Consider the following 24,673-nt stretch of genomic DNA (forward strand, 5'->3'; position numbering starts at 1 on the left):
AATCATAGCAAGTGGGAAAAAAAAAGTAAATATTAAATTTTAAAAGAAAATGACAAAAAAAATGTTGAATTTATGAACTTCAAATTATAAAAAGCTAATTTTTCTATTTTAAAATTTTTGTATCGAAGTCCAAATTTTGAATTTAACTTTTATTTTATTTATTATTTAAAATTAGGAGAAGAACTAGTATGTTTCACGTATTTTCTAATTATTAATTACAGGAGAAATAAGTCTACATATTTTTCTTTTCTCACTTAAATTATCATATTTTATTTTTTAAAGTTTATTTCAATTTTACATATTGGTATAGTTTACCAAATAAATTTTAATTTTCTCTTAATCAATTTTCTTTTAGCTATAATTGTATTTAATTTTAAAGGTTTAGATTTATGGTTAAAATTAAATTATTTGGCTATTTTTATAAATTACCATAAATAGTTTATCTTTCAAATTGAATTGCAACAAGAAAACAAATATTTACCTTATATACAAAGAGGTTTTAGCCTAGATGAAAAAAAAAAAAAGTGAGAATAGTGATGAAAATTTTCCTTAAAAAAATAAATAAATTAGATACATGAGGAGATATAGCTGAGAATTGTGGTAAGCAATTCTTAGACATATGATTTTTTTTTCTTTTTTTTATTATCTAAAGCTTTAATTTCATTCTCAGGTTTCTTTTAAACTAATTAATCTATAGGGGAAATGTTCTAGATGTCAAATATCTGAATTTTGAAATGGTAAAAATTTCAAAATCATAGCAAGTGGGAAAAAAAAAGTAAATATTAAATTTTAAAAGAAAATGACAAAAAAAATGTTGAATTTATGAACTTCAAATTATAAAAAGCTAATTTTTCTATCTTTTTAAAATTTTTGAATTTAATTTTTATTTTATTTATTATTTAAAATTAGGAGAAGAACTAGTATGTTTCACGTATTTTCTAATTATTAATTACAGGAGAAATAAGTCTACATATTTTTCTTTTCTCACTTAAATTAGCATATTTTATTTTTTAAAGTTTATTTCAATTTTACATATTGGTATAGTTTACCAAATAAATTTTAAATTTCTCTTAATCAATTTTCTTTTAGCTATAATTGTATTTAATTTTAAAGGTTTAGATTTATGGTTAAAATTAAATTATTTGGCTATATTTATAAATTGTCATAAATAGTTTATCTTTCAAATTGAATTGCAACAAGAAAAAAAAAATTTACCTTATATACAAAGAGGTTTTAGCCTAGATGAAAAAAAAAATCAGACAAACGATATATGTTTTTTGAATTTCAATGGGAAAAATACTCATTTTCAAATATTATTTCAGTACGTAAAATCTTGTCAAAAGCATAAATGGAGAATTTGAAATTGGAAGCAATTTCTTTAAATTAATTGTATGGAGTTTAAAAAACTCTTACTTTAAAACTAATTTTAAAGAAAACTGTAATTTTTTTTTTTTAAACAATAAATTTAATGAGATTTTTATTTAGTTAAGAGTTGAAACATGAATTTGATAATTAATTAATTCGATTTTTTTTCATTAAACGGTATTAAAATTTAATTTTTATAAATGAAATAAATATTTACTGTCGAACATTTTATTTTTTAATTAATCAGTTTAATACGAGTAGAATAATACTATTTATACTTATATAAAAAACAAGACTTTGATGAAGGTTAATTTAGGTAGAGAAAGGGAATTGCTTGAATATGCTAATACGATTTTCCTACCTGAGCTCATTTATAGTAAATTGTTTTTTTTTTTAAATACCAAATGATTTAAAATTGAATTTTAAATATGTTAATAGATTATACACTATTATTTATGTTAAAAAATTTTACAAAATTTATTTTTAATTTATCAAGAAATTCAAAATTTCCTTAAAAAATTATATATTATTTATTATTTTATCTATTAAAATCCAATGGAAGTCCATTTATATTTACTTACGAATTAAATTCATTGAATTTATCAAAAGATTTAAAATTTTGTTGATTAAATTATATTTCTTATTTTCTTAAATTATCAGTAAATAATATAATTTATATTTGTAAATAATAAAATTTTAAATTTACGTACACTCATAATAAAATTTTAAATTTAAGTACACTCATACATCTAAATAAATTTAAAAAATCTCTTTAACTTCAACTTCTCCAAAGAAAAATTTACATTTAGAAATTAATTTTTTAAAATATTCACTTTTTAATTTTTAGGTTATATGATTATCTATCGATTTAATTTTAACTAATTTGTTATTTCTTCATCTAATGTTTCAGCGCTACAGTTTGATCAAATTAATGCTGGGATACTGACAAATGATAGAGTTAAAAAAATGAATGAAAGATACGTTAGGGCATATCTGCAAAATTTTCTTTTGATGAAAGAATTGCATTTCTTGATCCGAATGAAAGAAAAATTCGTTGGGATTATGAAGCACAACATCAAAAAGAGCAAAAAGACGATTGCCATTTCGTAATGCTTCCTTTTCTTCATAATCATTTTTAGTGAAATCAAAACCTCAAGAAACTGATGAAAATTAAAAAAATGATAAATTTTGATCAGTGATCATCAATTGTCATGCAGGCATATACAGACTAGAGAAACAAGATCAGTTCTTTTGTACTGCAACTTCAAACTTCGAAGTGGTAGAAAGAGGGAGAGAGAAAGAGAGCTTTGTGAATGGAGGTGGTAAGGCATGAAGAAAAAATAAGAGCTTTTGAGATTATGACAGCACAAACTATGATATATTATGTACTGTATATCATATTTTACGGTAAGAATTTTTTTAAAAGTTATTTTAATTTTTTATATTATTCTCTTAATATATTTTATTTAAAAATTTATATAAAAAAATAAAAATTTTTTATGACGATAAATCGTAACTAAATTTATGATGAATTATATTAAATCTGTGTTGTTTATTTCTTTCGTATTTATTTTTTAATTATGCATTTTGATTTTCAATAAAAATAATTTAAAGTCAATTTTTAATATTTCATAACTTTTTTTTTCAAAATCAGCTCCAACAATAATGTTAAATATGATTGATGAGTAGTCTCATACCAACAAATTATTGTATAGATCATAAGTATTAGTAAGGTATACATATTGATCCTATAACTTGAAATAACATCAAATTAAATAACCATAAATTATTAATTTAATTGACTATAATAATAAATAAAAATTTATTGTTTTTATTATTACATACAAAGATGAAGATACACCGTAATTAAGTATTACAAAAAACTTAAAATAAGTCGTTTATTTCGACTTATTACTATAGATTCAAAATAACATTTTATTTAATGTCGATTGCAACGACCTTATTCACACATATATTTTAGTTTAAGTAACATATGCTAACAAGTATTAATAGAGAAATATTTTTTCTCTAATTAATTTTCAGGTTTCATTTCAATTTGTGATTCCATTCCCAGGCTGGTCATCGTAGTAACCTTTCCATAATTTTTGTAGCCATCCTTTTTGTGATGGTGGTCATGCTCGTGATTATGGCCATAGTCATGTTTGCGATTGTGATCGTAGTCATGCTTGTGGTCGTGGTCATGCTTGTGATCATGGTGGTGGTCATGTTTGCGATCGTGATCATGATCATGCTTGTGATCATGGTCATGCTTGTGATCGTGTTTACGATCGTGGTCGTGATGGTGATCGTGCTTGTGATCATGGTCACGTTTGTGATCATGGTCGTGGTCATGTTTGCGATTGTGGTCACCATCATGCTTGTGATGCTTGTGATCGTGTTTGCGGTCATGGTCGCAGTCATGCTTGTGGTCCTTGTGGTCGCAGTCATGCTTGTGATCATGATCATGATGACGTTTGTAATCATGGTCGTGATCATGCTTGTGTTTGTGGTCATGATGACGTTTATGATCATGGTCATGATCATGCTTACCATCGTGATCATGTTTATGTTTGTGGTCATGTTTATGATCATGCTTGTGGTCACCATCATGTTTGTGATTATGATCGTGGTCATGTCTATGTTTATCTTCAAACCAATAACTGTAACTATACCAATTTTTGTGTGTGAGATCTTCTTTGACATTCTGGACTTGAGCCAACTTTTCTTGTGCACTCTCTTCTACAAAATTGAGTTATTGTTAATTGTACAAATCAATTTGAAAGTTTCCTATGCAAAGAAAAGACCATACATATGAAATAAATTATAAATCATGTTATTATACTTCTATTATGCGTATTGTGTTTAATTTTTTTTTTTTAAAAAAAATTTAACTTTTAAAGTGATAGAATTTGTAAAATTCCTCCCAAAACACCAATTAGTTTGCATATCAATTTTATTTTTTTTGAAAAAAAAAAGAGAAAAGTAAAAAACAAACCGGATTGAACTGCCTCAGCAAGCTCCCTAGCGGATGACACCCTAAAGGAGATTAGAGCAATGAAGGCAACGGCTAGGCCACTGAGAAACAGAGTCTTTGAGCAGCCCATTTTGCTTAGTACGAGATATTTGCTTGTGGTGATGGATGAACCAAATGGAGATTTGGGCTCCTCTATTTATAGTTTTTTTTATTCAAAGGAAATGAAGATTGGGCCACCAGGTGATTGAAGGATTTGATACTTGGAATTCAATACTATTAGTGAACAGTCTTAGTTAGAGAGAGGATAATTATCTTTCCCCAAATAATGATAATGATAAATAATTTAGCGTAATTTAGTATATAATAATTAAAAATATATGAGAGATTAAATCTTACTTTCTCAATCTCTTATTAAAAAAATCCAATGAATAAATTTTAAAATTTACGGTAAACGTTAAAATAAGAAAAAAAATAAAAAATAAAAACTAGTACTGACTTTTGAATTGGCAATGTAGTTCCTTATTGTCGAATGATTCATTGCGAAGACAGTTTAAATAATAGAGTATTTATCAAAAGCAGGAAAAAGGACAAAAAAATTTGGATTAAATTGCCATTGGAAGTAATTTTTTTGCGTTGCCTAGTTAATTTTCTAATCTAAAAAAATTGTATTTTCAAGCCGTTTGCTACTTACTCTTTTCCGTAGATTGCAATGAGTGAATAGTAGTAATTATAATGTTGAAAATACTAAATAGTTATAGTTCTAAAATTGCAGGGTCTAGAATAATCCTGCTTTGATATTGGTGAATCGATCAAGATCGAATATTTTAATTATTTTGTAAATTATTTATTAATTAAATAAATTGATAGACTAAATATTTTTTATTAATTAAATTTTATTAGTGTTTTAAAATATTTTTAATAAAATAAACAGAATTTAAATCATTTTATTAAAAAATCTTTTTTAATATAAATTATTTTCTGCAAAGACCATAATAATTTTCCTTCCTCAACAAGCGTTATTGTCAAAAGAATCCAATAATGTGATAGTAAAATATTAATTTTGGAAAATTATTTTTATTATATAAACTCTTTTTTAAGAATAAAACGGGGAGAGTGTATTAAAGAAGTTGGTTGGATATTTTTGTGGGTATGTAATTCGATCAAATCCATAATTATGGAATTAAATAATATATAATCGTATTTAAAATAATTTTAAATTTTATACTTATATAAAATTTGTATTAAATTGAATATACGTTATTTAAATTGTTTATATAATTAATTAATTAAATATAATTCAAAAATTCTGATAAAAATATTTATATTTTTTACATATATTATATATGAAATAAATAGATCTTAATATTTTATTTAATTATTAAAATTTTAAAATATAAACTAATATTTTAAATTATATTGTCTATAAATGATTAAATTAAATAGATTTAGATTTTTTTTATATAATAATAGTTGAGTTTGTGATTTTTATTAAAATATTAATAAGTAAAAAACATAAATAATTTTATTAAAAATAAAAACTTCATAAATTCAATTTGTTTTAAATTTTTATGTAAGATATAAACTATTAAATGATTGTGTGGATTTTTGAGGTTATTCTTAGATTATATAATAATTTATTATATTATTACTGATCGGGTGTATCGATTTAATATGAGAAGGTAAGCAGGTAATAATATCCTTTAAAAAGCTTACATCACATGTTTTCATTAGACCAAAAAAAAAAAAAAGGAAGAAGCTTGCATGGGCCTCAGTAAGTTTGGGCCTGAACTCAATGTCTCCATAGCGAATCAATCATTCACAAAAACGGATCTCGCAGCAGCGAAGGCAGACGTAAACCACCGGAAGCTTCAACTTCCAAGGTTGGTCCCCTCATTTTTCCTTCATTTTCTCTCCAGCCAAACGGATTATTTGAAGTGTTCTATTTTCTTTTACCATTTCCTTTGGGCATTTCAGCTTGCTTGTGTTAGCGATCCCAAACACCCTTTTTCCTTATCTGTATGTTGAATATTGATAAATTAAACCTCGCTCTTCTTTTTTTGATTGGTTGCAGAAATCTGAGATCGTACTAGGAATCAAGATGGGGTTTTTGATAACCACTCTAATTTTTGTAGTGATCGGGATAATCGCGTCGTTCTGTACCAGAATCTGTTGCAATAGGGGCCCCTCTACCAATTTGTAGGATTCTTTGGCTCAATTATGCTTGTTTCTATTTGTTTAATCATTGAATTTTTGTTTGATTAGCGTAAAGGCTGCTGCATTTTTCTGTTAAGACGTCTTTTTGCATAAAGTTTTGCTTCTTTACATTCTTTTTATGTGCTATGCTTTCTTGGAAAGAACAATTAGAGCTTGCATGCTCTGGTTTTGTTTTTTTATTTTTTTTATATTTTTTATAATGTCGGCTTTTGTGTAATATAAGAGTATAGTTATTTTAGGTTTCCACTATTTGAGTGCAAGGGGAAAGATGCAATTTTTTGTGGTTTAAATGTTTAATTTCACCCGTGTACTTTGGTTGTTCAATTTAGCTTAGTTTCAGTTTTTTATTCAAGTTATACAAGAAGCTCCAATTTAGCTAAAATGAAAATTTCTTGGCTACATTCCTTGACTTTTGGGCTAAATTTCTTAATTTATTGATTTAGCTCAAAATCAAGAAACTCAATTTCTGGACTTTCTTATATTTGGGTTAAATTGAGAGTAAATTGAAACTTCTGGGCTAATTTGCATGAAGATTTGAAGATAGTACATGGGTGAAATTAAAAATTAAGCCATTTTTTTGGGCAATTGAATTTGACTAGGGTCACATGTCCTTGAGTTTAAGTGTCTTATTAGTCCTTGATGGTTGTTATTTGTGTGCTTTGTGGTTGGGTACTGATGATCAGACTAGACACTTACTATTTAGTTGTGCATTACTTGATGGTAACATTTCTCTAGAAGTGAACCGTATCCATGGCATGGCATCACTTTCACATGCTGCCTGATTTGTTGTCATTGTAGAAAATATTTTTATGACCGTTTGATCTCATCGACACTCTGTTTGTGTACAAACATGGAGTGCATGGTTTATCTGCCTAGTGATAGATTTATGTGATGCATATGCACTGACCAGATGCTTATAGTTTGCAAGTTAGTTGTCAGATGCTTCTGTTTTTCTAGATTCTTGTGATTACAAATTCTGAATACCATGCATATGCTCTATGTTTTTTTCTTTCATTTCCTCTGCATGGTTAAGTTACTTTTCTTTATGCTGGTGCAATATGTCTTATATAACATTTTGGTGCAGGCTACATTTGACATTGGTTATAACGGCAACGGTCTGCTGTTGGATGATGTAAGTTTGTGTTCCTTGACATTAAGCATTTTGTATCTAGACTGTAGATGTATATTTACTATTTTGCATCCATAATCAAAGAGAAAAATATATTGAGGGAGGAAGTTCGTATGTCATCAAGATGTTGTGTCAGTTGTAATATAGCAATTGTTACTTCTGCTTATGTTTTTCTCCAAGGTCCAAGTTCATTTGGAAGACAGTTGCTTATGATTTGCACATTTTTCATTACCTGCTAATAAAAATGCTTCCTTTTCAATGTTTTTAAAGCTAGTTTTTCACATGATATCAATTATATTATGTGGTGAAAGGACTGTTTTCTCATGTCTTCTTCATACATATTTGGTGCAATTCATATTACTGAGAATGTGTTGGGAAAAATTATTTTCTTCATCTAACCTCTTATTTGCTTTTTTCCCCTTTACAAATTCGGTTGTTCTGCATCATTATGACCATAGCAACAGCCAACCGGCATCATGATTGCCTTGTGTCAGTTAACCTAAACTCTTGTCATTTTCTGAAGGAAATATGGCTCCTTGGTTTTCCAGTGATATGAACAAAGAGGCCCTATTTACCTTGATCTATTACACTGTAAGATGATAAAGCTTCCTAAATGTACCTGATTTCACTAGTTATGTTTACACTTTTTCCTACCGTTTCTGTGGGTTGGACTGCATTCGTGAATTTGCATTTGATGAATCAGTGTCTGTGCTTTGCTTGTGATATTGATTTCCATAACTGCTTGGTGTAAACAATTATTCTGGGTTATAGCTTTTTGATATGGATACAAGTCTATGCTATTTTCCTTTGGGTTCTATACTAAATTAAACTTATAGCTCTGCATGTTTTTATTTGCTTTTTTCTTTTTGCCCTATTGTTAACACGATTATTGTATTCCTTCTTGTATTTGTTAGGTGGGCTATTGTTTACATTGCACAGATGAAACCACTCATTGTTCCAATTCTTAGTGAAGGAGAGTGAAGAAGTTCACGGAATAATAGGACCTTAGTGGTATACCAACAATATGTCCTGCGCATTGGTGGGCAGAGAATATCTTTGATGCCTCATGGATCATTCAATATCTTCTCATGTTGGATCTGGGTGTAATATTTGTCAATGTGAACTTTGAATTGATTTTTTTACTTTGGTGGTTCTCTTTTCCTGGTTTCAATGACCTGGCATTCAAATTTTAAAACATTGATCAGTGATTCTATCTGAGAGTGAGTGTACGAAGATGTAATTTGGATGAAATAATTGTTGCAGAGGAGTATTGATTGTATATTCAGGTAGTTTGGAAAATAAGAATATGAGGCAGTGAACACGTTCGTGGATTCAACAAGCTTCGGCTTGTGGTGAACTAAGAAAATGCTATGTGCTTTCGAATTATTGCTTTTGCACCATTCTTTTCTTGCCAAGCGAAGACTGAAGTCAATTGTAGAAACAGAGTCCCACTCGAACTGCATGCAACACTGAAACCTCAAGCCTAGAGACAAAATCCCTAGGGTTGAAAAACCTGTATGAAACGAAACCACCTCCAATTGCAGCCGATGCTGCTCTTCTTCAACAACATTTTCCATTCTCTCTGGTTAGGACTTCATATTAATATCAACCTGCTACACGAGTCTTAAAGTGTCCTATTCAATCTATGTTTTATCATTCTCAGCATCTTCGAAGCTAGCAGAGATGGAGAGTTAGTAGTTAATACGCCAAAAGCCGGAGATTGAGACTAGAGCCAGACTAATTTGGAAACTAAACAATTTTTGCTCAGACTGAGTTTATATGGACTTCCATGAAATATCCATGTTGATTCAATTTAGATTAATATTTTCCTTAAAAACGGAAAGGGTGACCATCTCCTCCCAACTACCAGCCTCTTTGCTACGATTTCAAAAAAATTTGCAAGGTAGGCAATCAGCTATATCCTTTTTCTCCTATTATGATTTATTTTTATACACATTTATAAAATAATAGTAAAAGCAATACCATCAAATTCTTTTCTTCTTTTTTTTTTTGTATCAGCATAGTTGCATTTTATGGCTCAACTTGTGTAAATTGGATAAAGTAAAAGTCTATAGAATATTACAGAGCTTCTAAACAAAATAAGTCCACACAATCTAAACCTATAAGCTCAAAGCAGCCATTGCAATGGAAAGCAGGAGAGCACCGACAACAATCTCTTTGACCATCGGCAATCTCTTTGACCATAGCTTGACACCGACAACAGCAGAGGCAAAAACAGAAACACCATCTCCAACCAAAATCTCCATAAAGTCACCTCAAAATACACATGCAGGCTAAAGAACTCAAGCCCACACAACCCAAACCTATAAACCAAAGCAACCATTGCAACGGGAAACCTCTTCGACCACCGCTTGGTATCGACAATTGCAGAGGCAGAAAGAGAGACACCATCTCCAGCTAAAATCTCCATGAAGCCACTTCAAAATATACATGCAGTCCAAAAAATTCAGAAAAACAACCAAGGCAGCGATGGAAATCCACAAACCCAAAGAATCATCTCCACCGTAAAGCCAAAAGCACCCAACACACGAAAACAAGGTTGCAAAGGTTCACAGTTGACTACCGCAAAAGAGTAAAAATCAGCCCATGATATTTTCGGTCTATAATAGTTATGGAGCCACCAATTTTGAGTGAAAACGTGGCTTGGACGCCGAAATCACCAACCATCACTACTGCAGTAATTAACCATGGGAGAAGACCAAAAAGCTTAAATGCTCCACAAGACCCTATAAAGGCATACCAAAAAATTTACATATTTCACAAATAATCAACACAAAACAAAAATCAAATATATAAAATTATAAAAAAAATTTATTTCAAGAAGGACGAATATGTTATCAGTCAGGGACAGATTTCCTCCATTCTGGCAGAGGGTCCTGCAAAACTGAAAACTAAACATGGAGTATCACCCTTTTAAATTCTATAACTTACGGATAAGGCCAAATTTATTTTTTATACATAAAATAATTAAATAAATAACAATCTATAAACATAAAATGATTAAATAAATAACAATCTACAGTATAAGGCCAAATTTATTTTTGTATGCATAAAATAATTAAATAAATAACAATCTATAAACATAAATTGATAAAATAAATAACAATCTACAAATAAAACAATAGCCTAATAGAAGTCCAAAATTTCCTGCTTCGCGGTCTTGGAGTAACAAACGGTGCGTTTAAGGTGAAGACAAGTTGGTCAACGTCACTAGGGGCCCCCCTCCCTCCACAGACGAATTGTTGCCATTGCGCATCATTTCAAAAAGACGAATGTGCCTAAAAGACATTTGCCGGCTAATGGCGACGCCAGCTCCCGTATTTTAGGCTCCCCACTCTCAATACGACTGCGTTCTTTTCGCGGCTAAAATCTTAATTCTCTTCTCCCTCTCAAATTTCTGATCGCAACAAGAAAAACCAAACTTAGGTTAATTCTCCTCTTTTTTCGTCCCTTGTTTTCTTCTCCTTCCCATTTTCTCTTCAATTGTTACCGATCTCAATTCATAGGCTACCCGATCGGTAATTTTCTGGATGATAGGATAATAAGATATGTGAATTTCAATCAATGCATTGTAAATTTATCTGATAGTATTTGTTCTGGATTTGACGAGATCTTTAGGGTTGTTCACGTGGTTTTATGAGCAACAGAAGCATTTTATTCTTTCTGTTATGTTGATCAAGGTTAGGGTATCTGCCTGAATTTTAGGGTTTTGATTTCTTTCCCCCTTCTGTGTTATTTTGGAGATTTGCAATTTTTGTTCAAATTCTATTATAAGATTTGAGATCACTATGGTTTCTGGGTTTCCGTTTTTGGTTTTTATTAGAGGAGATCATGATGTCCCTTAGGATTTGTTACCTTTTAAGCTCTTCTTCTTAGTATCTTTGAGGACATAAGAGGAAATTAAAGAAACAAATATTTTGCGACAATTGGATAATGTGCTTTTAAAAATTGAGCTTCATTTATCTTGTATCGGGTCTAATACTGCCTTATGTTATTTTTTTCCATGATGGATATTCAATTGCTTTCTTTTTTCATCCCTTTTAATTGAGAGCCATTTTAATTCTTTTATTGGTTAATGGTTTTTATGCATTGATTTATAGTAAGATTATCTGTTGATCAGCTATCATTCAGGTAAAATGGCATCTTCTTCAGACTCATGGATGAAGGAATATAGTGAAGCAGCAAAGCTTGCGGATGATATCAATGGCATGATTGCAGAACGTAGTTCTTTTCCTGCTTCAGGGCCTGAAACACAGCGTCATGCCTCTGCTACAAGGAGGAAGATTACAATTTTAGGGACTAAGCTTGATAGTTTGCAGTCCCTTTTGACAAAACTTCCTGGGAAGCAGCAAATGCAAGTTATTCTACATTGTATTTAGACCATGATATCTGGTGTTTATGCTAAACATCTTGCCTTCACTTTGTTTCAATCTTCCATGTACCTTTTAGCTGTTCCTCTTTCATATATGCGTATGTATAGTTGTCTACTGTCCTGCTGCAATTATGCACAAGGCTTGTTACCTCAAGCCATGATTTGATGCATTTGTAGGAAATAGTGATTTGCCATTGCTTGCCTCTGTCTCAAAGTTATTCTAGTTTAATCCAGTTATCCCTTCTTTGGCTGTGGCATCCACTGTTATCTTTTGAATATGGTCAAACCTTCCCGAACTTCTCCTGAAATGTTGAACTTCTAATTCTTGTTCCCTGTGCTTTTTGGCGATTCGCTATCTTCTTTTTTTGGTTCAAAATTGGTAGTTATGTTTCTTATATTGGCATAATAAATTGATAACCTGAGTAGTAATGTTGGTTGTGTCTTATTGGTTGTAAAGGAAAAGAATCAATAAACATGTTAAACGAGTGGAAGATGAGTGCCTGCAGCACATATTTCACTCATTGTGGTGGCAGCATGATATATTTGTGTTCTCATTATAAAAATTTTCCACATTAATTTTGTAAAATATGGGCATCTAAAACCCTAGTATTCTGAACTAAGGTTTAATTATTGTAATTATCTAAAAATTTTATAGATTCTGCCTTTTGTGATACACAGATCAGAGAAAGAGATGAATCGTCGCAAGGACATGGTTGCAAATTTGAGAACAAAAGTAAACCAAATGGCTTCCACATTGGATATGTCAAAATTTGCCAACAGGGATAGCTTGTTTGGTCCAGAAATAAAGGCAGATGATGCCATGCGAAGAACTGAAGGTTTGGACAACCATGGCATTGTCGGTCTTCAACGGCAAATCATGAGAGGCAAGTAGTTTATGCTCTTTACTTATTGTTACATTGCTCAGTTTCTTGTGGTACTGGATTCTTATTGCTATATGCATTTGAAGCAGAGCAAGATGAGGGCCTTGAGAAGTTGGAGGAGACAGTAACAAGTACAAAACATATAGCATTGGCAGTTAATGAGGAACTTGGTCTTCACACCAGGCTTATTGTATGCTCTCTCTCTCCCCCCCCCCCTGCCCCAGCCAACACACACACCGATTTTCTTATTCGTTTGGATCTTTTTTTTTTCAATATTTGAATATCACTACCATAAATACACTTTATAAATTGAATCATCCTAGCTTTGTAAGGATCATGAATTATGCTCTCAAACTGTGCAGGATGACTTGGACCAACACGTTGATGTTACAGACTCCCGCTTACGGGTACTCTTTTCTTAAGATATTTAATTGTATAATGCTTTTTTCTCTTTTATTTATATTGGGGATAAGGGAATCTGAGTAAATAAACTGGGAAAGAAAAAAGAAGTCTCTGAAGTGCCAACTTGCTCACGCCACACAAAAATATGTAAGGTGAAACAAAGGGTATATTGTTTTTTTAGAATATCTGGAATTGTTGTAGTCCTGAGTGGATAATTTTTATATTTGGAAATTCTCTACAAGCTGTCAAGTTTAGGGGAACTTTGAGGGATGCATTTACTCTTTTTTAGGCTTGCTGTTAGTTTGAATCTTAAGTGAAACCATTGGGCTAATTGTCATGGTTATTGACATTTTCATTTCCTATCTATTTAACTGCAACTTGAAGGTACATTTGGATAGGAGGTTTTGAAATCCAAGGATGTAGTTAAGTTATTAATTCGTTGCATTGTTTAAGATTTCGAATAGTAAAGGGAGGAAGGAAAAAAATCTTAAAACAATGAAATAATGCTATATGCAAGGTCATTGCTTTAAGAACAGTGTAAATATTGCGATACATACTTCACTTGGGCGCGAGAATGGTCCAGCTACCTGTTTTATTAGCTTCTGGACATACGAATCTTACATTTTGGACTGAACAAGGACTGTTGGTCTTTCTAAAACAGAGAGTGCAGAAGAATCTGGCCAGTCTGAACAAGCGGACAAAGGGTGGTTGCTCCTTCTTTTGCATGCTTTTAGCTGTTGTTGGCATTGTGATTCTGGTTGTCGTCATATATGTACTGATAAAATATTTGTAACACTATAAATAGCAATACTATCCATTTTCCTCGTTATTTTGCGTGATGTGATGTGCAATTGGCCTTTCATTATTTGTTCAAGTTGGAACATTGCCTTTGGCATTTTCTCTTCTCAATTTTCTTTTGTTGCTTTGCTATTCAAGTAATAGCGAAAATGGTGAGTTGCTAGGCAACTGTTATATTTCAAGAATCGAAAATCAGGGAACCTTCCTTGCTCTGTATCTTAAATATGCTCTGGCCTATCAGTCTTGCTAGTGCAACAACCCCCCTTGTCAATCCAATCTAAATTTGTTTTGATGCTATGCAAAGAAGAAATAAGCCAAAATGTAGCATGAAAACTACCACCAGCAGGTAAAGATATGGAGAATCAGTTAACTTGGCAATGATCAAGTACCTAGTAGCTACTCTCACCACTTCTGTTGAGAAGCATAATATCGTAACTAGAATAGGACTGTCATTGAGTGTTTATTTTGCCGTGCAGGAGGTCAGGAATTCATACCTGTCTGCCTCTTGTCGCTTTCAAATATTTCCGTAATGCCAGAACTCAAATGTCTAGTTGTCATAATGGTGAACCGGACAGGGAAATGGTAATTAGTATAGGTCTTGTGCGCTTCTTTTTAATTCTAAGAGTAAATAATTATTTAGTATCTGAAATGTGATAAAATTAATTAGTTGGTTTTCGTATTTTTAAAAGATACAAGTTGATCACATGGAAAGCCACGTAAACAAATATTAGCTTTCCGTTGCGCAGTGGAAATAATGGAGGTCAAACGTGAAATGAGAGATCATTTTTTTTTTCCTTCGAAAATAATTTTATCCTAAACATTCCTTACCCATTAAGGGCGCGCGCAGCAGCATGCTAGCAGGAATCTCCGGGGCGCCAAAAAAGAAAAAAAGAGAAAAAAAATTGGAGAAACTGGTGGAGTGGACATGCGGAAATACTTTAGGCAGCAGATGCGGAGCCACTAAGATTCGAAGGGAGAGACAGGAAAATTGCAAATTCGTAATCCTGTTACTTATCGGTTTTTAGAGGGAAACGAGAGAGGGGTAGTGGGAGATGTCTGACCTAGATAGGCAAATAGAGCAGCTAAAGAAATGCAAACCATTGAAGGAATAAGAAGTGAAGGCTCTTTGCCTCAAAGCCATGGAAATTCTTGTTGAAGAGAGCAATGTCCAACGCGTCGATGCCCCTCTTACAGTTAGTATTTATATTTACAATTTCTCGGATTTCTGAAGTAAAATAAGGACTTAAGGCTTTTGAACAAAATATTGGTTTTCGCATTACATTTGGGTTTTGGTATGTTTTCTAAGATTTAAGCGTAATGGTAGCATGAAGAGCTTTTGTGGCAGCTTTTTCTTTTCTTCTCTGAATCTCGGTTCGGAATCAAAGAATTTCATAAAGAATTCAAAATTTTTTTTGAAATGAAAAATTCAATTCTTTTCCACTTAAAAACTTTTCATGCATAATTTTAAAAGAATTTATTTAATTTTTTTTCTTACAAAATGAGATGTAGGACTAGAAGAAAGATGTCGTAGATAACCGAGTCCCTGGCAATTATAGAGCTTTAAATGTCTTAGTGCTTTTGGTTTAGTTAGGCCTTATGTGCTTTTGATGCTAATTGGCTGGACCTAATGCGCTTCAGTTCTTCATTGTAATTTTAATCCATTTTGTCTGGATCTGCACTATGGATCTTTTGAGGGTAGTAATCACTTTTTTTTATGGGTTACGGATTTAAAGGCTTTACAGCAATTTTCTTCATTCCAGTTTCTGCATGTTACAGTGCAGAGAGAAGAAGGCATAAGAAATTCACAGAGAAAGTATAAAATATGGTTCAACTAGGCAGCTTCTGGTTAGAATGATGGTTTTTGGCGTGAGTATTGCAACAACTATCCTAGGCAGAATTTTAGACTTTTAAGCCAATAATAAAATTGGATCACTGAAATCTCTGGCCTGTATCAAGCACATATTTGCATAATCCTGATACTGATGAATAGATTTAAGTTAAAGGCAGTTCCTTCCACTTTGACTTTTGGTGTTCTGAACTGTATGGTTCAGTAGTGTTCTATTGGCTCTAAATAATTTTTGCATGGAGTTGATCCCAGCTTAAGTTTGAATGGAAATTTTTCCTCCTGGAATAGTTGTTTATTGTGCTACAGTTGTTTTAAATTTTGGATATCTCTACTGTATATTGATATTGATTACTTTGCATATGCATAGATATGTGGGGATATTCATGGGCAGTTCTATGACATGAGAGAGCTTTTCAAAGTGGGAGGGGCTTGCCGACAGACTAATTACTTGTTTCTTGGAGATTTTGTTGATAGGGGATTTTACTCTCTTGAAACATTTCTACTTCTACTAGCCCTTAAGGTGCTATCCTTTTCTGAAGAAATTCCTCCCTTTTCCTGTCTTGCCTTCCCTTATCTGCTTTTCAGCTCAAGCGGGTTCTTTTACTTGTTATCTAATTTTAGCTGAATATTTGTTGACTTTGTACCAGCTGTCCTGTTTTATGGCTTCCTAGACAATACACTTCTGTGGATTATAAATTTAGCTCTCTATATTTTAGTTCTTGTTATATAAATATGATTGACTCAAGAATTCTTAAACAATTTGCTTGAGTCAAGTCATTTGAATCGTGTCGCTGTAGCATATCTCGATAATGTTGTGTAAAGTCAGTCACAATGTTAAAGGGTTCTCCCCAATTTTGGAAGTCGTTGCAAAGCATCATGTCAACTGATAGGATAGGGAAGATATGTAAATTAAGTCATTTACTATGTTCATAGTTGTTAAACTGGCACAAGGTGCATCAGGCCCTCTGCCCTAGAGCCAGAGCCTTTATGGGTCAAGGCAAGCAACATCTCTAACCAGACTACTATTAACTTATCATTTATATAGTCCTGTTCAGCTAGTTGTTGATGTCTTCAATTATTTGTTTTCTCATTTCTTTTTCCTCTCCTTACCACTAGTATTGGTATCCTGTTCATAAAGTTATTGATGTCTGCAATTACTTTTCCTCTCATTTCTTCTTTCTTCTTCGCCTACCAACGACTATGTGTGATACTGATAATTTGTGTTCGTCAGGTGATATATCCAGATCGGATAACTCTCGTTAGAGGGAACCATGAGAGCTGTCAGATAATACAGGTTATTGTTTATTTAATTTTTTTTATATAATCTGGTTTTCCTGTTAACATTCTATTTATTGAAGGTATTGATCAGTTGTCTTGCAGGTGTTTGGATCCTATGATGAGTGCCTACGTAAATATGGCTTTGTGAATGTTTGGACTTTGGAGATATTGCACAGATATATTTGATTACCTTAGGTATGGTACAGAAAATACAGGCTCTTCTACTTAAACAAGGTTTAAGGGTGCAAAAGATATAGATCCACTGCTAAGTCCTCTTTTTTTCTTTTGGGTTGGGGGGCGGTGCTGGGTAGGGTGGGGTTGGGATGTGGGTGATATCTGAGGCTTATTGTCTCCGGCAGATACTTCTTTGGTGCATGAAATTGAGTTTATGACGTTGATAAGTTAGATGTTTACAATTCATATAAGATTGATTTTAGTGTAGCTTATGTTACTTTTTCACATAATAACGTCCTTCTGGTGTACTGTTTGTATTATCCAACTGGTAGGTACCTGATTATGATTTCTTATTTGGTTTTGTTGGAAACAAATACTAATATTCCTTGCAGGATCCTTAACATGCTCTGTTGTCAACTGAATGAGAAAAAAAAAATTCCATTGAACTGATTCTCGATTTGTAGGTAATGCTTGCATTATTTGGTGAAACTAAACTTATAGAGTTGCAAGGTTTTAAAGCATTATATATTCCCTTTTGCTATATCATGGTAAATGCCAAATTGCCAATGAGCATATCTAATATTGCTCAATATGCCTATTGTCTTGTCTTCATTTTTTTTTCACTTTGATCTCCCCCCTGCCTGTTAAGTTTCTCCTGACAAAGCTTGCCACTTCAAACATTAAATGATGGTATATTGCAGTTTGTCAGCTCTTATTGAGAACCGGATTTTTAAATAGGACATTGTGGTAATGTGGTATTTTCATTTTAAAATACGGAAACGATGGCTTATTGGCCATGAATGCCAACTGCCAAGCTCTCTCCTATTCATGCGGATGCAGTCGATTCTCAATGCAAACAGTGCCTCCAGGCCACAAACTTTAAACACCACATTCCAGTTGTTTCAGCTTAACGCTTACTTTTGGATAATGGATGGGAAAAGGGAGAATATTGCTTACTTTTCCCGTATATTAACAGAAAGTTCGCAGTAAAAATAGGAAAATGCTCAGACAAATTTAAAATTACATAAATATCCTTTTATTTTTATTCATTTATCGCTGTGCCACCACCAAATGCATATAAAACAATTATCTATGACTATCTATTAGGACTATCCAGTGCAAATTTGGGTATATTTGAGGGTTCACTCTAAATTTTTTTGTGGAATATTTCTTCATTTATATATGTTTTTTTCTCCGTATTAATTTTATTTCATAATTATGCAGAATAATGTGCTTTTCTTCTGGATTTAATATTAATTTTCTTACCTTTACTTTGTAAATTCTTTATTGTAAGATAATTGTAATATGTAATGTTTCACTTGTATTGATTAATAATTATTATTATTATATTAATTATAATATTTTTTTATCTCTCATAATTAAAAAAATTATATATATATATATAATTATGTAAGTGTTTTGAAATGCTGTATAAAGAACCACCACTTATAAATTTGCCTTTTATTATGGCTAATTGCTCATACGTTATGTTCTTAAATATAAAAATTTTAAGAATGGTTATTTAACATGTACGGGAATATTAAATACGTTACCAATTTTTTTTATAGAACCAATTGATAAGATTATAATAATATTTACTTATTAAAATATATTTTTATATTAATTTTCATATGAAATAAATAAATATTGATGATTTGAGTAAAATGTAGTATTATTTAATAGGTTTGATGATATTATTATTTAATTTTTTAAAAATTTGTTGTATAAAATATAATTTATACAATAAAAAATAGGTATTTTTACATATTTTCTTACTATTAATTTCTTTTCTAAATAAGAGAGAAATTTATTTTTCATTTTAATCTCTTTTATTTTTCACTTATTTAAACATAAAAGATAAAGATAAATTATCCAGTGTATTTCGACACTCTTCTTTTTAATATGATAAAGATTATGAAATTATGAAATAAATATTTATGTGAGTATTTTACTCTTTTGAACATAATTAATAATTTTTTTTTATATAAATCTAATTTGGTGAAGTTAAATATTTAACATATTTATTTTTAAAACATACTCTAATAGTTAGTCTTTAATTTTTAAATAGATAATTTAATTGTTGTGATTTTAAAATTTATCAAAATTAATTTTAAAAATATATTAATTATTTTATATATTATTAATAATTTAAAAAATTAAAATTAAATAATTTCATTAAATTAAATAATAATTTTTTTCAAGGGAAAAGTTAGCTTCATGTTTGTAATATGACGAATATTTGTCGGAATTCACCCCTCAACTTTCATGAGTTTCTTCTGCTCGGTGTTCGGTTGTTTTTTTTTTTTTATTCGCTTTCACGCTTCCGTTGCTGACAAAACAAGAACCACGCGCCTTTCAAACATGACACGCACACTCTCTCTTTATCTTTAACTGATGATGTTTGTAACGCGAGTTAGACACGCGCGGTTGTCGTCGTCAGCTCAATTCTCCTGAAAGTCCATTGGCTCAAGCAAATCAAAACAACGAACAAAGTGCAAAAGCTCTAAAGCCTCTTCGTGCACATAAGACCTTCACCTCATCCAGTTCCTTTCTTAGACAAATAAAAATAAAAATTCCAGTTCCTTTCACCATAGAAAAGTTGGAAAAAGAATAAAAAGAGAATCTTTCTTTAAGCTGCTTCTCTCTGTGGATTTTTATGGTCTGATCTCTCCCTAATTTAGCCATATTTCTTACATGAGTTGTTTCTTGAATCCATGGCGCGCCCTATTTTCTTCTTAGTTTTGTCTCTTTTGTTGATTCCTTCAACTACCCCTTTTCAATCCAATGAACAAGGATATATTTCTGTGCTCTTGTCTGATAAAGGTATTGATTTTGCTAAGGATATGCTCATAAAAAAGGCAGTATCCTCCATGATTCCACTTCATCTGCCTGACATAGACAAGTCTGTCAAAATCCCACTTCTCGGCAAAGTCCATGTGGTTCTTTCAAACATCACCATTAATAGTGTCCGTATTGCCTCTTCTTCTGTTGAAACTGGAGAGATGGGTATTGTCCTATTTGCTTCAGGTGCTACAGCGGATTTGACAATGAATTGGAGGTACTCTTATAAGAATTGGATCGTTGTGATTTCAGATAAGGGAGATGCCTCAGTTCAGGCAAGTGCTAGAGTTGCTTACAGTTTGTTAAATATTTCTACTTGCTTTTCGTTGCTCTTCCTGTAATTAAGCTATTTGGGAAGAAGCGTTCATGAATAATAAAATTTTCACTTTGAGTGCTATGCAATTGGGGAATTATGTTTTCTGTTAGAAATTGTTTATGCCAAGAAAGGGGGAAACTTTGAGGAGACAAAAGGTTAGCAGTGTTTGCTGCATGATCCAATGAACTAAAGTTGCTTACACAGTGATTCTGATATTTTAATTTGTAATTTTGACTGAATGCACACTGGGGATTTCAGAATCTTATCTTGTCAAACCCTTAATGGGGGTTGTGACAAAATGATATTTTCCATGATTTTCTTTCTTCATGGGAGTTTCTTCACTTTTCCCTTTGCTGCATACGAACTCTTTTTCTCTGAGAGATCCGAGAGTGCAATCTTTCTAATGGCCTGTTCAACATTCTATGAAGAGCAACTGAAGACTTGAAGTTAGTTATTGTCATAATCAATCTAGTCTTTGTGTCTTGTGGATGGTAAAGTCTACAATTTACCTTCTGCAATTTGTTTAGAGAAGTATATGTGTATTGTTGAGGGCTATTACTTCTGGACTTGGAAAAAGAAGGCTGCAAGAACAAAAGTTAATATATCTTAATGCACAATTCTGATGAAAATGTGTCGGTAATTGGAATTATATGGGTATGGGGATCTGCATGCATCTTGAGCATAGAGTTCCAGGTTTGGCGAGTCAGATCAATTGAACTAGAATATAACATTGAAGCCAGCATCAAAGTCAAAGTCAAAATATTCTTCTTCATTGAATTCCTTTCCTCTTTTTTTTTTTTTTTTTTTTTTTCCAACTAAAAGATAATCCATGGCATCCCTTCCATGTCTTCCAGTGAATGATAGAGAATGAGATGGTAATGTTGCTTCTGTTTTCCCTTTTTTCTGGTATTTACTTTTAAGGGAAAGGTATTGTGATGTGTCATTTATTTTCATTTTATTAGCAATTTTAAATTTGGCATGACACGATCTTCTTCGTTTTAATTCCGTAAAATAAAAATTTGATGAATTTGCTTCTGCATAAAGGTTAAAGATATGCAAATTGGAGTTTCTGTTACTTTGAAAGAACAAGATGGAACTCTCAGTACGTCTCTCTTGGACTGCGGATGTTATGTGAAAGATATCTCTATTAAGTTGGATGGAGGAGCATCTTGGCTTTATCAAGTGTAAGCAATCCTCTTACTTAAGTTAAGCCTTAAGAAACTATTGTTTCTGTTCTAGTAAAGAGAGCAGTTTCACTTGTGTAGTTTTAACAATTGTTTATGATGAAAGCTCTATCACTTCCATAAAAATTGGAAGTGTATTGATGTCCAAGTAAAGGTTAAAGGCTAGGAATTTACCCTTATATCCGACTCTTCACGACTTTATATAAATAAATGAGGCGATAAAACACAATAACAATGTACATGTTACTTTGGTTGTTATATTCTAATTCCAATTTTATCTTTTTATCTTTCAGGGTGGTTGATGCTTTTGAAGCTCCAATAGGGTCTGCAGTAGAAAATGCTATTTCAAAGAAAATAAAAGAAGGGATACTAAAACTTGATAGCCGATTGCAATCACTTCCAAAACAAGTCTCAGTGGATCATACATCTGCTATGAATGTTACTTTTGTGGACGACCCTGTGTTGAGAAATTCTTCAGTTGAAATTGATATTGATGGTTTATTCATGTCGAAGGACAACATTTTGATTTCCGGCTATTACCGTAAAGGATTGCATCCTTCTGATTCCTCAAACTGTGCAGCTAAGATGGTTGGAATCTCATTATGTGAAAATGTGTTTAATACTGCTGCAGTAGTATACTTCAACGTAAGTTTCCTGCATAAATAGAGCATGAACTTTGACTCGATAACACTAGTACATTTTTTTCATCCTTTTTCTCTTTGAGAAGTTTATTAAAAAGGAAAAGAAGTCGAAACAGTAGATGGTAATTGTTCATATTATCTATTCCAGCGGACATAGTTCAAACTCGTATGCAGCAGCCTCTAAGCCAACTCATTTAGATATAAACTTGCATGACGTATAATGTTTCTGTGGTTAAGCAGTTAAGCTAAGAGTTATTTGGCTAATTTCTGTGGTCAGGCAGGTTATATGCATTGGATAGTGGATAGATTTCCAAATCAGTCCCTCTTAAACACTGCAACATGGAGATTTATTTATCCTCAACTATACCAGAAGTATCCGAACGATCAAATGAAGCTGAATATATCACTAACTTCTCCACCTCTGATAAGAGTTGCAGAAACCAACCTTGATGCGACCATTTATCTAGATGTGACTGTTGACGTTGTGGATGCTGATGAAGTTGTTCCGGTTGCATGTGTCTCATTGGTATGTTTGATTAGATTATCATATCCTTTGTCACTGTAATTTCACAAGCTACTTTTCATTGCCTTTTTACCCAATAACTTTTCATTGCAGGTAATAAATGCTTCGTGTTCTCCACAAATTTTAATGAATAAGCTGGCTGGTATCCTCAAGTTGAAAAGCTTTACTGTGTCTTATAAGTGGAGCAATATCGGGGACCTGCATATGCATCTGCTTCGGGTATGTTCATACTGAACTTCGCCTTGAATTTCTTGATATGCAACATTTATCATTGTTGAAGTTTGCTGGTCGTTAATCAACCTTTTAGAATATTTGTGAATCTTTAACATTTTAATGAATTGAGCTTGAAATATTCTACCTTGTGCATGGTAAGAACATATTACCTAATGGGTATATTTTTTCGTAAGAATGTTCAATCATAGTCTTTTTCAGTTAAATGGTTAACAGTCACAAGATCCTGTTTGATCTCTCTTCTGTGAAGGTTGTCTTTCTTGAATAACTATTAAATGGTAAATCAGTATTTAATCTCAGCAAAGTTTTGTGCAACTATCTGCAGCCGGTAGCTTTCGCAATTCTGGAAACCATCTTCCTTCCATATGTGAACTTCCGGCTATTAAAGGGGTTACCTTTGCCATTTCTTCATGGATTTACACTCAAGAATGCTGCAATCCATTACACAAATTCAAGGATGATGATATGCAGCAACCTTGTCCTCACACAACAGTACTACATCAATTAGCAGTCAACTAGATGCTTCAGATATACATGTAAAAAAACTTCATGTGCTCAAATGTTGTATTAGCTGTAAGCAGTAAAGCTATTCAAATCTGTAAATATGGTAATCAGTTGAATGTTGTTGAATTGAAAGGCTAATGCCTAAATTGTTTACTATGATTAAGAAAATCATGAGAAAAATGCCTTTTTTTATAATTTGATCTTAGAAGTTAGATAATAATTTAATTATGTAAAACAACAGAACCAGAGGCCAAGGGTTCATGCAGAATCAGGAAAGTTGAATCTTGCATGTGAAACGCTTGCATCAATGAATTAAAATTCATTCCTAATAGTTTTTATCCTTATATTGGAACTAATAAAAATATAATTGAAATTTATTAATTTTGAGAGAATTTAAATGGATTGATTTTTTTTTTATTTCTTAAAATCAACTATATAAAAATTTAATAAAATTGAATTATTGTAAGAATTGATTTTAAATTAAAAGTGAATTTTGTTAAAATTATTAAAATTTTGTAAGAAATAATTTTACATAAAATTTTATTAAAATTACTTAATTAACGCTTGAAAGCTTTTTTTTATTATTTTTTATTTATTTTAACTATAAATTTGCTTAAACTTTTTTAATTAATAACGACTTTCTTTATTTTTATAATTTAATTTAATATTAAGTATTAATGCTTATACATTTATGATTAATAATAAGAAATTTAATATATTATTTAATTAATTTTAAAAAAAAGAGAGTATATTTAAATTTATATTTTTAATGATAAAAATTGTAAAATTTAGATTTCAAAAATTGTTAAAAATATTAATGATGTTTTTCAAAAAATATTTTCAATATGATAAGAATAATTATTATTTATAAGAATAAAAATTTATATTTAGTTTAAAAATAATAAAGACAATAAGAAAAATAAATCAATTTAAATTTATTATTAATTTATTTAAAATAAAAGAATTGAAATAAATTATG

General features: G+C 31.2%; 3 protein-coding genes across 13 annotated transcripts; all 3 read left to right on the forward strand.

Annotated features, from left to right (window-relative positions):
- The first annotated feature begins 6,089 nt into the window (after nt 1–6,089).
- On the forward strand, nt 6,090–9,018 carry LOC110600982 (V-type proton ATPase subunit e1). Of its 2 annotated transcripts, none has more exons than XM_043951555.1 (4): nt 6,090–6,219; nt 6,411–6,535; nt 7,638–7,685; nt 8,597–9,018. In XM_043951555.1, exons 2-4 carry the CDS (start codon nt 6,438–6,440, stop codon nt 8,661–8,663), a joined length of 213 nt encoding a protein of 70 aa, XP_043807490.1. In that variant the 5' UTR covers nt 6,090–6,219; nt 6,411–6,437; the 3' UTR covers nt 8,664–9,018. The 2 variants fall into 2 exon arrangements, with proteins under 2 accessions (XP_043807490.1, XP_043807491.1); XM_043951556.1 differs by having other exon boundaries at nt 6,212–6,322.
- A 1,951-nt stretch (nt 9,019–10,969) lies between these two features.
- Nucleotides 10,970–17,857, forward strand: LOC110602275 (syntaxin-52). Of its 10 annotated transcripts, none has more exons than XM_043951160.1 (8): nt 10,970–11,221; nt 11,824–12,057; nt 12,754–12,959; nt 13,046–13,146; nt 13,319–13,363; nt 16,370–16,522; nt 17,234–17,296; nt 17,383–17,857. In XM_043951160.1, the coding sequence occupies exons 2-8, from the start codon at nt 11,840–11,842 to the stop codon at nt 17,464–17,466; spliced, it is 870 nt and encodes a 289-aa protein (XP_043807095.1). In that variant the 5' UTR covers nt 10,970–11,221; nt 11,824–11,839; the 3' UTR covers nt 17,467–17,857. The 10 variants fall into 10 exon arrangements, with proteins under 10 accessions (XP_043807095.1, XP_043807097.1, XP_043807100.1 ...); XM_043951162.1 differs by having other exon boundaries at nt 11,835–12,057; XM_043951165.1 differs by having other exon boundaries at nt 10,971–11,221; nt 17,372–17,857.
- A 1,876-nt stretch (nt 17,858–19,733) lies between these two features.
- Nucleotides 19,734–23,864, forward strand: LOC110600947 (putative BPI/LBP family protein At1g04970). Its single transcript, XM_021737904.2, has 6 exons — nt 19,734–20,570; nt 21,656–21,795; nt 22,089–22,440; nt 22,714–22,962; nt 23,053–23,178; nt 23,516–23,864. The coding sequence occupies exons 1-6, from the start codon at nt 20,169–20,171 to the stop codon at nt 23,696–23,698; spliced, it is 1,452 nt and encodes a 483-aa protein (XP_021593596.1). The 5' UTR covers nt 19,734–20,168; the 3' UTR covers nt 23,699–23,864.
- Nucleotides 23,865–24,673: the final 809 nt, after the last annotated feature.

This window comes from Manihot esculenta, chromosome 15 (genome assembly GCF_001659605.2).
Source record: "Manihot esculenta cultivar AM560-2 chromosome 15, M.esculenta_v8, whole genome shotgun sequence".
NCBI lineage: Eukaryota > Viridiplantae > Streptophyta > Magnoliopsida > Malpighiales > Euphorbiaceae > Manihot > Manihot esculenta.

Excerpts from the sequence above, each read along its gene's own strand:
- LOC110600982 (XM_043951555.1), top strand. The coding sequence starts at position 6,438 with ATGGGGTTTTTGATAACCACTCTAATTTTTGTAGTGATCGGGATAATC. Across the intron at positions 6,536-7,637 it reads AGGGGCCCCTCTACCAATTT|GCTACATTTGACATTGGTTA; the intron begins GTAGGATTCTTT and ends ATTTTGGTGCAG. Across the intron at positions 7,686-8,596 it reads ACGGTCTGCTGTTGGATGAT|GTGGGCTATTGTTTACATTG; the intron begins GTAAGTTTGTGT and ends TGTATTTGTTAG.
- LOC110600947 (XM_021737904.2), top strand. The coding sequence starts at position 20,169 with ATGGCGCGCCCTATTTTCTTCTTAGTTTTGTCTCTTTTGTTGATTCCT. Across the intron at positions 20,571-21,655 it reads AGGGAGATGCCTCAGTTCAG|GTTAAAGATATGCAAATTGG; the intron begins GCAAGTGCTAGA and ends TTCTGCATAAAG. Across the intron at positions 22,441-22,713 it reads CTGCAGTAGTATACTTCAAC|GCAGGTTATATGCATTGGAT; the intron begins GTAAGTTTCCTG and ends TTCTGTGGTCAG.
- LOC110602275 (XM_043951160.1), top strand. The coding sequence starts at position 11,840 with ATGGCATCTTCTTCAGACTCATGGATGAAGGAATATAGTGAAGCAGCA. Across the intron at positions 12,058-12,753 it reads CTTCCTGGGAAGCAGCAAAT|ATCAGAGAAAGAGATGAATC; the intron begins GCAAGTTATTCT and ends TGTGATACACAG. Across the intron at positions 17,297-17,382 it reads AGAGCTGTCAGATAATACAG|GTGTTTGGATCCTATGATGA; the intron begins GTTATTGTTTAT and ends GTTGTCTTGCAG.